The 14125-nt window shown below is 35.7% G+C and overlaps 1 protein-coding gene and 1 long non-coding RNA gene across 6 annotated transcripts in view; one reads left to right on the forward strand and one right to left on the reverse strand.

Moving 5' to 3' along the window:
• Positions 1–14125, reverse strand: part of LOC125874677 (cullin-1) — a 141669-nt gene that overhangs the window by 34498 nt on the left and 93046 nt on the right. For 3 of the 5 annotated variants that reach the window (XM_049555682.1, XM_049555690.1, XM_049555676.1), the window contains exons 17-18: positions 13721–13939; positions 9172–9204 (exon numbers count right to left, since the gene is read on the reverse strand). In XM_049555682.1, the coding sequence (XP_049411639.1) occupies positions 9172–9204; positions 13721–13939 (252 nt within the window). Of the gene's footprint in view, positions 1–2610; positions 2797–3524; positions 3625–3707; positions 3908–8649; positions 8786–9171; positions 9205–13252; positions 13370–13720; positions 13940–14125 lie in introns of those variants that run through there. The other 2 variants (XM_049555774.1, XM_049555728.1) reach the window with 2 other exon arrangements.
• LOC125874948 (uncharacterized) overlaps positions 4282–14125 on the forward strand; it is a 103534-nt gene continuing 93690 nt past the window's right edge. Inside the window, exon 1 of the long non-coding RNA XR_007447331.1 lies at positions 4282–4417. This is a non-coding gene — a long non-coding RNA (uncharacterized LOC125874948). The remainder of the gene's footprint in view (positions 4418–14125) is intronic.

Here is a 14125-nt window from a genome sequence, read left to right on the forward strand (position 1 = left end):
TCAGAGGCAGATCTGTAGTTAACCTAGAACTAGGAAAACTTTCTTTGAAAACTTTAAAAGGTGTCTTAAATTCAAGAGGGCGAGATGGCATCCTATTAATAAGGTAAGTGGCAGTCAAGAGAGCCTCTCCCCAAAGGTGTTGTGGAACTTTACTAGTAAACATTAAAGCTCTCGTTACCTCTAAAAGGTGTCTATTCTTTCTTTCAGCAATACCATTTTGTTGAGGTGTATCTGGACAAGAGCTTTGGTGTACTACCCCAGTTTTTCTGAAAAAACTTCCTAATTGTTCATTGAAAAATTCACGGCCATTGTCACTCCGAAAAATCTTTATTTTCTCATTGAACTGTGTTTCCACCATGACATAGAAAGTCTCAAACACATTTTTAACCTCAGATTTGTCCTTCAATAAAAAAACTCAACTCAATCTAGTATGATCGTCAATAAAAGTTACAAACCACCGTTTCCCAAACATTGTTGAAATTCTAGACGGACCCCAAACATCACTATGAATCATTGTAAAAGGTTTTGAAGCCTGATATCTTTGAGAAGGAAAAGAAGATCGGTGATGCTTAGCCATTTCACAAAATTCACATTGGAATAAGGATGGATTTTTATTTCTAAATAACTGAGGTAACAAATGTCTTAAATAATAAAAACTTGGATGTCCAAGCCTATAGTGCCAAAGCATGACTTTATTCAAAACAAAAGTAGAGTTCAAACAAATAGGATTCAGCTGTAGTGAGTTGTTCCCGTTGTCAAGAAAATAAAGACCTCCTGATTCTCTAGCACTGCCAATCATCTTCCCCGAAACCTTTTCCTGAAATTCACACAAATCGGAATCAAAAATAGCACGACAATTAAGAGAACGGGTTAATTTACTGACAGAAACTAGATTACAAGAGAGCTTTGGAACATGAAGAGTATCATGAAGTACAAGGGATGGTGATAGTTTAATAGTTCCTTTTCCAGCAATTGCAGAGAAGGAACCATCAGCTATCTTGATTTTACTGTTCCCTGCACAAGGAGTGTAAGTAGAGAAAAAACGGGAACTTCCAGTCATGTGGTCACTGGCTCCTGAATCTATGATCCAAGAATCTTTTTGGTTGGAATTGGTACTAAGAAAAGCAGACGATACAGTACCTGTTTCAGCAAAAGAACAGGAAGGATTAGAAGAATTTTGTGCACTTGCACGAAATTGTGGAGATTGAAGGAGTTTGTGCAGAATTTCCAATTGTTCCCTTGTAAATGGAGACGTTTCTGGAGAAGGTTGCTGCCCCTGATCAAAATAAGTTGTTTGGAGGGCCTGACCATTTTGAGATTGAAACCCACGATCATCAACTCCCTTTTTCTTCCAGTTTAGTGGTTTCCCATGAATCTTCCAACATGTTTCACGGGTGTGCCAATATTTTTTGCAATGATCACACCATGGCCTTTTGTTTTTGTCCTCTCCATTCTTCACTGTTACCAGAGCTGAAGAGTCTATAACAGGTTTTAGTTCAACATTTAAATCAGGTTTTAACATAACTTTCCTCCTAGTTTCCTCTCTCCTAACTTCAGAAAATGTTTCACGAAGTGAGGGCAGAGGATTTTTTCCTAGGATTCGCGACCTAACCTCATCAAACTCTCGGTTTAATCCTACTAAAAAGAGGTAAACTCTCTCATTTTCTTCCTTTTTTTTCGCTTTCACACTATCCACAGAACACTCCCATTCATCATTGTAACACTGGTCTAACTCCTGCCACAAGGACACCATTTCATTATAGTAAGTACCGACTTCATTCTCACCCTGCTTAGCTTGCCATAGTTTAATTTTTAACTCAAAAATTTGAGAGGCATTTTCTACATCTGAATATGTCTCCCTAACGGCTTCCCACACATCCTTAGCAATGGGCAAAAAGAGATAAGATTTACCTATGACTGGTTCCATGGAATTTATTAACCAAGCAATCACGAGTGAATTCTCTGATCTCCAGGAGTTCATTTTTGGGTCTCCAACTCCCGGTTTTTTTGTCTCTCCGGTTAGATGTCCCAGCTTTCCACGGCCATCGATTGCAAGCTTTACGGACTGTGCCCATTCCAGATAGTTCTTCCCATTTAATCAATGAGAAATTAACTGGAAGGGCATATGAGAAGCATTGCCTCCTTGTGTCATCAGATTTTCTACAGAAGCTTCCAGAGAAGAACTTTTGTCTTCTGTTGATGTTTCAGAAAGATGCTCTCCGTGAAAGGCTGTTTTACCCATATGATATTAGGGGAAAAAGTCCCGCTTTGATACCATGAAAGTTTAGATACTGGAAAAGTATATTTTATTCATAGTGTTTCTACAGTATTTATAAGAGAACAAGTAAAGACCAAATAAACTAATCAATCCTTAATTCTTAGGAAATCCTTGAATCAAGGGATTTCCTCTAAACTATTTTCCTAGAATAATATATTCTAATCCCATATTCACAGGAGCAGATTCTAATCAAATCTGCCAGCTTTATTTGTGGAGCAGATTATAATCAAATCTGCCAGCTCAATGGTGGAGCAGATTATGACTAAATCTGCCTACTCATTCAACACAAAGTTTTGACGAAAAGAAAAAAGAGAAGGAGAACTGTAAATTACCTGATCACGGAAGCAAGTTAATCCAACTTCATTAAGTCCCGGCAGAGATCTCTTGGCAATCAAATAGCGTTCAAGATACTGGAAGAATCTCGACAACCATTTGACCATGACCTTATGATTTAACCACCTTTTTACCAGCTCTCGCAACATGAGCTCGTCATGTTTTTCTCTCAAAGAAGGCAATACCTATTTTGAAATTGAATTGCAATGTGAAATTTAGATAAGGTAGAATTACTTGGAGAAACAAAAATTAGGTAAACAAACTTTAACCTAAATTTGAGTTTTCATCATTTTAAACTCCTAAGAAAAATTGCATGCCTAAAATAACATACAAAAAATCCATGTAATTTAGCTGTGTTTTGAAACTTCTATCCACTTTCCCCATATCCTTTTCTTAATATGCTATGGAATAAAGAAGCAGCAAGAGCAGCCTTTCTAAATTTGAATCATATAATTATGGGAATAAAACTAAAAGATAATATGCCTCTTGGGAAAGCAATGCCTGAATTACATAAACATTCACATCCCAAAAAAATGTTGATACTTGCACATGGATCCTTATTAAATAAAATCATGGAGGGCACAAAATAAAATCACAGAAGGAACGAAGGAAACTATCCATACTAAGCCCTCTTTGTTACATGGCTAAAATTGAAAAATAAAATAGAAACAAAGGGCTCACCAGACTAATGATTTTTTGTTTCTTTATTAGAGAAATCATTTTCTCAAATTCCAAATATTCTAGAATGATACATAGAGAGCAAACAATCAAGAATGGTACATGGATATAACAAACATCAAAGAAAAATTAAGAATAATACTTCTCAAAAATTCTTATTTTTCTTGTTTTATTGTAGTACCTTGTTTAATTTCTACTAATGTGAAATGTGAATGAAAACTGCAGCTACCCTTACCGTTGTTATGATATATTCTTCAAAAGCTTCACGATATTTATCATACAGCAGTTGAGAATAATCATGTAGGGGATTGTGAGAACACATGTTGTAAATTGTCCTGTTAGTAGACTTAAGGAAACAAAAGGTGAATCAAATCCAAGTTATCCACATGTCTAACAGTGTGGGAGTCTAAAAGGATACGAATACATCATCATATAGTCCTCTGAGTTAAACTGCGGCTCAGGCAGCCCTTCTAGAATGTTTTTCAGCTTTGTTATGCCCCTTTGAATGATGCCCCATCCATGTTCCAGATCGATTGTGCTACGTTGGTTCATTGTGATTTCAATATCTTCACAATTTAACAGAATGCAACCCTACAAAAATTCCAAACACCTGTGGCCCTGTTCCAAACTAAATAACATCGCCAACTAAACTCAACAAAATATAGTAAGAAAATCAAGAAATTTTTAAGTCAGTCAGAAAATCAAATCACATTAATATTTGACTTTACTGTTGATAATGAACAAACAAATGACAGAAAGAATGCTCTTATTATATATCAAAATCTGATGTTGGACAGGCTACAAACTTGGCTTTATCCTTGAAATATGGACCAGAATACTTGGGTTTTAAGGCTTCAAAGTGGGGGATGTTAAGGAGCGATACATACTAAAAATAGCACAAGTTCCTTGAGCCATTTCTGTGTCTCACTATAGAAAGGGTAGTAGAATATGACACAAAATCAAGAACAGGAAACAGGATTACATATTGGAGGCTTAAATTCAAGTAATACAAAGAAGAGAGAAGATAAAGGAGCACAAGAATAGAATCCAATAATAAAGGAACGAATCAAAGTTCACTAACTAGAAATATCCCGAATTACCATAGTTATAGATGCCTAATTGGAAAAGGTAGTGGGTTTTTATTGGTTCAGTATGATCTTGGTCTTCTAAAGATTCTATACCACTCTGAATTAGATATTTAGTTGGGTGTAAAGGACTTTCAGTATAATGAATTATGAAGAACAAATGAACCATTTATGTAACTAAGCAAGTCCAAACTCCAAAATTTTAGAAGTGCTGAGATAAGCTTAAAATAAAAGTACATGTCACAAAAAAAAGCCTTAGAGAGAGTTCCACAAGAGAACAATAATGTGCAGCAGAGACTACCTACATCGAGCCGAAATAGAAACCCTAAGTAATTACCTCATCCGCTATTGATATTTACTTGCCAACAAATCATCTAAGCTCATGATTCATAGCAAAATAACTCACAGGTATAACACAATATTCATGTGAGCTTACTTTTTTTTTTTTTGAACATTAATATTCATGTGAGCTTACTTTGTATTCATGCTTATTGCTCGGTGAAAACGAATTCTACTCTAAGTTCTATTTAGGGATTGATTCAGCAATAGTTTTGCAAGGTCTTAACATCCTTTGCCCTGGAAAAGGGCACTTTTCAGGAAACTGTAGTTATTGGACTAGTACCCACATGGCAACATCATTTTTGTTGTGACATGAGACATGTCAGTTGGTATCATATGATACATCTCTAAGCACATTCAACTTAATTGATTGATTCCTAATGATTCTGACTTGGTTCCCGAAGACCCTGACTTGATAAGAATTCTTCAAGAACTAACTTTCACCATGTTATTCCTAAGACCTAGATAAACTAGACTTACCAAAGTTGCACACTTGGCTCTAAAATAAATGAACTTTTAAAAAAATTCCAGTGTTCCATCAAAAAAAGAAAACCATAAACAACAGTTTCCAATAAACGTATATAAAACAATAAAATCGGGGAACCCTAAACCCAAAAGTTCTCTTCTCTCTCTCTCAATCAAAATATGGCGTGAATAGCAGCCATGGCTGCTTCGCCCTCTCCCCAGCCTATGGTTGTGGGAGAGAAAAACGCCAACCCTAATACAGGTCGCACATATGCTTCGTCAATCAGCGAGAATCAAACAATATACTGAGAAATCTCTCAAACCAGTCAGTCTTTTACATGGAGAACCCATGGTGGTTTTTGACTCCAAAGACCTTGAAACGTTTATCACGGAGGAGAATCTAAGATACGCTCTCATAGCCAAATTCTCACATGGAAGGCCTGAACTTCCAGATTTACGGAAAATATTGCCTCAACAATTAGGATTTAAGGGTGAATGTAACATTGGGTTATTAGAAAGTCGACATGTGCTGTTGCGGTTCACTTTGAAGGAAGATTATATTGCAATCTTTTCTAAAACTAGTAGGTCGATTAAGTTTGCCGGTACTGTTATACTGTTCAGAATCCGAAAGTGGACTCCTTCTTTTAGTCCTATGGAAGAAACCTCCATTGAATGGCATGGATTTCTTTCCCAAGTTTACCCTGTCAATATTTTGCTCGTAATGCTCTATTTTCAATGGCTTCAGCAGTTGGACAACCTCTTGATGTGGATCGAGCGACCAATGATAAAACACGACCTAGTACTGCAAGGGTAAAAGTCGAGTGGATCTGTTAAGGACGCTTCCAAAAAGAATTAGAGTTCAATTCAAAAAATTCATAGACGAGATTACAGAAGTATGGAAAAAAATCAGGTATGATTATTTACCATATTATTGTAAGAGATGTAAACATCAGGGGCATAGAGAAGCTGATTGTCAAACTCTCACTGATGGTCAAGTTGATGCCATGGTCAGTGAAAATCATATTGAAGGAGAAAAATTTCAAGGTCATCTTCGTGTTCATCTCAATGCTAAAAAAGCTGATTCAAATAGGCTGGAAGTTGGTGAAAAGGATGACGAAGGAACAATTAAAGATTTAGAGATAGGGGCTGAAAAGAGTGGTGCTAAAGATCAAAATTTGGTGCACCAAAATTCTGGCCAGCGTCTGGGCAAAGCAGTGTTAGACAACTACTCTTCCAGGAATCGAATGTTATCCTTAATTCCTCAAACTGATGAGTTTTCACGGCAAAAAAAATACTTCTCCCAACCAACAAAGTTGTAATTCAGCTGATCATGTTGAAGTTGAAGAGCAACTCGTTGTGGATACAAATCAATCCAACGATGCACAATTTGCACAAAAAATTAACGAGATAAAAGAGAATGAAGTTGCTGCTGAAAATTCAAGTATGAGGCAAGGTGATAAGCATACTCCTGAGAAACTTCACGATGCTATACAGACGCCAAAATCTGATGTGGTGATTTGCAACCTTTGGAACCTATCGATTTGCAAGTTGAAATTTCTAGTCGTGATGAGAATGCAACTGGGAATTGGAACACAATTGCACAAAAAAAATCAATTTCTATGTGTATTGGTTCCTCGGCAAGTCGAAGTAAATCTCCATGCCTTGAAAATAAGCAGCAGCTAACTACTAATGTAGTAGCGCAATCTAATGAACCGAAGGACATTGTTTGTACAAATCCATTCGAAGCACTCGAGGTGGAGAAAGAATTAGAGTTAGTTGATTCTAATCCCACGAAGGAGCAAACTTTGGTTCGAGTCGATTTTGATAATAATATACAATCAGCTAGCACGCCAACTGGAGTATGTAGCATGCAGACCAAAAAAAATGATAGAGTTATGAGTCCTACATTATATATCTCTAATCCTGAAGTAGCTAAGATTATTCAAGAAAGTGAGGCTGCCATGTTGCTCAAACCCAATTCAGCGATCAAGTCACCCATGGTCACATCGAACACCTCAGCTCATGAGGACTCGAAAGAAAAACAAAGGGAGATGAGTACTCCTACGTGGGCTGATTTGGTGATGAAGAAGAGCATGTTTCACCACTTCTTTTGAATAGAAAATTAAGTCCATAAGCTTTGGAATTTGTACCTAAAAGTATAATTGCAAAGAAGAATGAACAAGAGGCCTTAGCATCAGAATTTAGTCCAACTAGGGGTTATGATAGTGATTGGGGCGATGATTCTTTTAATGAGGATGAGGAAGAAAATATGTTGGATGTATGCTTTGATAAAGTGGCTAGGGATGGGATATCTCACCTCGGCATCAAAGAAGTGGAAGCAACAAAAACAAAAAGAAGACACATGGGAGGCAGCACAGTTGGGATGGTAAAGTGACAAGAGAGTTTGTTCCAAGGCACCTACCGATGCGACTGGCAAAGCAGAATCATATGACAGTATCAATAGCTTCAACAAGATCCAATACATCCAAGAAGAAATGATGAACTATCAAGTTTTGTTGGACAGATTTGAAGAAGACAAGATGAAAATACTTCAGGTTACTTATCTATCATTTTTAATTCACGCATTTGTAAAAGTAAGTTTGAGGTTGATTACTCAACTTTCTTTTTGGATTTTATATTTGTGCATTTTTCAAGTATTCTCATTTGTAATATCATCATAGAGTGTATTACAAATTATGTGATGATCATAGAATACCTAGTTCTCTCTAGCTCTTATTTTTGTCATGCTTGTTAATTAGTAGAGGTTCGTTGCCTCATTAGGATTGACAAGGTAAGGTCTTGCCCCCCTTGCTTGTACTTATTTCTATCGAGGATTTTTATATTTTAAAAAAAACAATAAACGTATATAAATTAATAAGTAAATAAAACTGAGAATGCCAAAAGAAAATACACATCAAAGACACTAAAAAGCTAAGTTGCTCGGATCCTTCAAAAATACACTATTTTTGGAGGATCCGAGGCACAACCGTCGACAATTTTGAAGAGTCCGAGCAGCATAGCTGAAAAGACTAAAGTTTCAGGCAGTTAATGACATAAAACAAAGTTCTGGAATCAGTAGTTCATATTGAATTTCTAGTTCACATGAATGCCGTCAGTTGCAACAAAGAATGAATCAAAAAATAAACTCAAACCCTACCAGCAATGAACATTAAACCCCCACTATACCTAACTTCAAAAGGACAAAACACTCATGCTCAGAATCAACTATAGAGAAATAAAAAAACAACATAAACTAGTCCATCAATCACAGCTCTGAAGATCGCAAAATCAACCACAACCAAACAGCATAGTTTCAATACTACTAGAAACAAAATCAACAACAGGATCAATCCAAAGCAAAGGAAGAAGCAATTAAACCAAAACCAGCACATCAATTATGCATCATAAGTATATACATACGTGGAACAGTGTACATCGAATCAGATCTCACAATTTAACCAGAAAATATACCTCTGATGTCACCGGAGAGCGAAGGAATTTGCTGAAAGAGTGACCGGAGAGTCTAGACCCGATGAGGGAACAACACGGACCTGCCAGGAACCATTGATGAGAAGAAGAGAATTGAGACAAATGTGAATCTCTCTTTCCCTTTTTATGTGTTTTTCCTATTTCCTCGAAAAAACCCTTATACTTCTAACTATTTCCATTTTTGCCTCGGTAATTTCTTGGTTTTTCATTCAGGGTTGTTGCAAATCAATCCCTATTATTTTTGGGTTTTATGCATTTTTACCTCAAGTGTGTTGTCTTTTCTTTTTCTTTTTTGATTATGTAATTTATATTTTCCAATTTTTCTATATTTGATCTTGAAAAATATTTTCTCTGAGAAAATGACTTTCCTAATGAATATAGGGAAAATGAGTTGCATAAGTGACATTTCAAGTTTATTGTCTCTTGTTAGCCACCCAATCCCCCACCCCGACTACTTGAAGCATCTATAGCATATTGCATATCCTTGTCACCGTCTTCAATTACCTTTTTCTTCTCATCAACAGGAGGGAGAGGTATCTGCATACCATTACAGTAATATCCTCACGGGGTCAGTAATGTAGTGTAACAATTCAAAGTAGAACGGCTAACCTTACTCATCATTAATTGTACCTTGATCCTCCTCATTTTGTCAATGAACTTTGAGTTGAACTCAAAGACATCAGTCAAAGAAATTTTTTTGGTGTGTGGCTCCTTGTTGAGAATCTTGTACTTCGCACATGAAAGGGAATGAAGAAGCCGAACAACATCATCATTGATAGGTTTAATTGCGTCATGATTTCCTAATAACTCAATCTATCAGATGCATTAAAGAGCAGCAGAGCTGAAGCCTACGAAAAGGAAGAAGTCTCAATCTCGTTTTCTCATTGATAACGTAATAAAAATGTTTCAAATAAACTAAGCCAATCCGATTTTAAAAAGTAAGCCAACAATCAACCTGATAAGTAGTGAAAACGAGCTCAATAATCTTTGGCTCAATTTTTCCATTTATGTTGCAAGTTCCCAAAGAGTATATCCATGTAAGTTTCCTGTGCTTCCTTTTGTTTGATAAAACTCCTTGAATACTTCAACGCACCTAACCTGACAATGCGCAACATAAAATGAATCAATGACAGGACGTTTGAGAAGAAAAATGAATTAAAATATTGATATAATATACCATTTCTGCTGGGAGATTGAGATCAAAAGACTTGTAGCTAGGCCAGTAGCCAGTAGTCAAGACACTCACCGCGCGCCAAGTCAATTCCTAGATTTGCTATTGGATTATTGCTCAAATACTCTTACTCTTCAAAGCTAGCTTGATTTTCCCTTGCCAATGTCAAATCTGTGACCTATAGGAAGAGAAGAAGATTGTCACCAGAGAACATAGCCTCAGATTCAGTATAATTGATCTGGATAACTTACAATTCCCTCCATCTTTGATGTGAACTGCCCCCACACTGCTGCTTCAACTTTGTTAGGTTAATTCTCTCATGTTCATCATTGACACTCTTATTAAATAACAACTGTCGGGCTAGCCTTTTCCTGGTAAAAAAAGGAAGTCATAAACTTGTAATGGAGAAGAAGCTACTATTCAAGTAGTGGTTGAGATACAAAGTAGAGGTAACTCTACCTATAGAATTCTGCAAACAAGTCCTTATCACTAATATAAGCTAACAGCTTAACCACCTGCAAGTGAGATCTATTATCAGCTTTCTCCTGCTCCAGTAGTACGAAGAAAAAGCAGTGTCTCTAGAGGAAAAGAAGGGAAAGGCATCTATAGAGCAAGACTTCACCTTCTCCAACGTCTCTTCAATGGCTTCATCACTCAATTTCTCATTCCCGCCTTTTTTTAGAATGTTGTCACAGAATGTGGCAAGAAGCCACTGAGCTACCAGCAATGTAGAAAAGGTCGAAAGCTTCTTTTAAGTGCCTAGAAAGTGGAAAGGGGACACATATTAGCAATTTACTTTTACCCTAATGCATAGACCTAACGCACAGAATAGAATAATTAAGTAGCGTTTGGATATGCAAATTGATATGGAAAATCAGTTTTTGGTCATGCGATTTCGATTGATTTAATCTCATAATTTCATACAATGAGATAAAATTTAAATTCTCCAAAAATCATATTTGAATCAAATCATGATTTGTGTTATAAATATAGTGAATGTTTATCTTTCATACAAAATTTAGGAAGCCTCACTTCCATATCATATAAATAGAGGGGTTGCCTTCCTTTTAGAGAGATAATAAGTCATCTCTCTTCTCCCTTCTTCTTCTCATTATTTTATATAGTTTCATATATAATACGTTATCAGCACGTAACTCTAATCAATAAAGAAATTAGATAGTAAGGTAAAACTGTCGATTGTATTCTGTGTGCTACAAAATCATCCCTAAGGTATGATAAGATTTATTAAGCATATGTGTCTTTAAAGTATTCTCACCGAACACTTTTGAAAAGTAAATCTTGAAACAAGATGCAGACTAATACATATCTGTATAAGGAATAGCCTATATGTGGTCATCATTGCTTGTTTCTAATTAATCTTGTTCTTAATTTAATTTTATATTTTATATGAAATTCTTAGAGGTACAAAATGTAATTGATCGAGAGTAAGACGATGGATTCAAGTTCAATCGCATTAAAAGGATAAGACGATGGATTCAAGTCCAATCGCATCAAGAGGGTAATACAATGAATTCATGTTTGATTGCATCAAGAGGGTAAGACATCAAATTTATGTCCAAGTGCACCATGATTATAAGATGTTGGGCTTAAGTCCCATAGATTTATGACCTAAAATGCCTTTATATAGATAAAACGTTGGGTTTGAGGCTCAATGTACCGTAATGATGAAATAATGACGGCTAAGACAAAATAATGTGTTTTTGATGAAAATTAGTCATGAAACATATCCCATTAAAACCGCTTCATTCTCTTAAAGTGAATGTGGTAGCAGTCCTTAATATGTATGAAAGAAGACGAGTGATTAAACAATGCACATGAATATGAAATGAGTTACTAAGTTATCATAATTTGATATACTTAAATGATTGTGTTCCATTCATGAAGAATGAGAACTTTTGATAAATGCCAAAAAAATACATATTCATTCTCTGAAGTAGATGAGGTGTATGTCCACCATGCTAGGGGTGGAATAGGTCGTGATCTTGGTCGTAGACATGATATGAACAAGAATGTCTCTGGGTAGACATGTGTTATAGAAAAGTTCTCTGTTTTATTTTCTGATTTATATTGGACAAAAATTAGTGTAATTAAGACACATTCTATAGTAAATCAAAAGATTACTAATTTCAATTCTCAGATCGTCCGGGACATCCTGAGTCTATAATGACGAGACGAATTACGAAAAATTCAAATGGACATCCATTAAAGAACCTAAAGATTCTTTTAAATAGTGAATTTTCTTGTACTACTTGTTATCAAGGCAAGTTAATGGTGAAATCATCAGAAAGTTGAGATTGAATTTCCCGCGTTCTTGGAATTTATACATGTGGATATTTGTGGACCTATTCACCCACCTAGTAGGTCGTTTAGATACTTCATGGTCCTAACAAATGTTTCTTCTAAATGGTTTTATGTCTGCCTCAATTTGGCATTTGCAAAATTATTGGCATAATAATATGCTTATGAACATAGTTTCGTGATAATAAGATTAAGTTCATTCACCTTGATAACTCTATAGAGTTTTAATCCCAAGTATTAAATGATTATTGCCTATCGATTGGGGTTGAATACACCCAATAGTGAATGTGATAGTGCAAAATAAAGCTTACTAGTATATATGTGCATTTTATCATAATGGGATCATGACTCACCTTCAAATGAGGTAGAGTAATTGAAAAGAAATAAATCCGAAATTTACTCTCAAAGTAATAAAATTGAAATTTGCTCATATAATAGTAAATTATAAATTTAAATGTCATGTAGAAAGTTGAAATAAAAGGAAAAATGTCATTCTTTTCTAATCAGACTAAAAAGGAAAGTAGATCACACAAATTGAAACGGAAGAATTATATTATATAGAGAAGAATTTTTATTTATTTATCTTCCTAATACATACTTCAGAGTTTTTTCAGATGGTAATTTGATGAGTTGAGCTTCACATATTATTACAGGAGACACCATATCTTCATAGGTCATACTATTCATTATCATTCTACCGTCCAAATTTTGAATTGTCATTCAAGAAAAAATGACATGTTTGATGACATTTGTTTAGCCAAAAAATGTGTTTGTAGTAATAGTTAAATTTGTGAAATTGGAGATTAATATCGATCTTACATTCTCTTTTTTTTGGGGGGGTGGGTGGTGGGGGGACTAAAAGTAAATACCATTGTTCACACAAACTCGAACAGTTAGCAGACAAAATACATAATAGAGAAAGTGAAAGGGCTAATAAGATTGGAATAAGTTAAGGCAATCGCATCTCAAGTATCTGAGAGGCAATTCTACTTTTTCCTGAGATCTTATCCATTTGTACAGAATGTTTCAAGCTCCTGATGCAAGGCAATCAAAGTTCCAGGAAGTTCATCTTGGGCGACATGTTTCTCCAAATACTATGATCAGCACAAATCATGCCAAGTACTTGTAAAAATTTGGGTCATCTTTGTCCCTCTCTAGGTATTCTCTACTTATCAAATCTTCGATTCTCTTCTTGATAGCTTTGACATCAGGCTATGGAGTATTCAAAACAAAGTTATTAGCTCGGTTGAACTTGAATAACGAACATTAAAATTGAGAAGTAGAAATTTATCCCTGGGATACCTTGAATATCCGTCCCAACTGCTGAACGCATTCCACAACCAGTTGCTGGTGGGCCAATACTTTATGACTCTTCATAATACGCACAATTGAAGCATCTATAGCATACCGCCTATCCTTGTCAACGTCTTCAATTATCTTTTTCTTCTCATCAACAGGAGGGAGAGGTATCTGCATACCATTACAGCAATATCCTCACAGGGTCAGTAGTGTAGTGCAACAATTCATAGTAGAAAGGCTAACCTTACTCGTCATTAGTTATACCTTGATCCTCCTCATTTTGTCAGTGAACTTTGAGTTGAACTCAAAGACATCAGTCGGAAAAATTGTTTTGGTGCTTGGCTCCTTGTTGAGAATCTTGTACTTCGCACATGAAAGGGAATGAAGAAGCCGAACAACATCATCATCTGATAAATTTAGTTGCGTCATGATTTCCTGATAACTCAATCTATCCGATGCATTGAAGAGCAGCAGAGCAGAAGCCTACAAAAAGGAAGAAGTCTCAATCTTGTTTTCTCATTGATAACGTAACAGAAATATTTCAAATTAACTAAGCCTATCTGATTTCAAAAAGTAAGCCAACAATCAACCTGATAAGTAGTGACCACGAGCTCAATAGTCTTCTGCTCAAAATTTCCATTTATGTTGCAAGTTCCCAAAGAGTATAGC

The sequence above is a fragment of the Solanum stenotomum genome, chromosome 1, assembly GCF_019186545.1.
Source record: "Solanum stenotomum isolate F172 chromosome 1, ASM1918654v1, whole genome shotgun sequence".
NCBI lineage: Eukaryota > Viridiplantae > Streptophyta > Magnoliopsida > Solanales > Solanaceae > Solanum > Solanum stenotomum.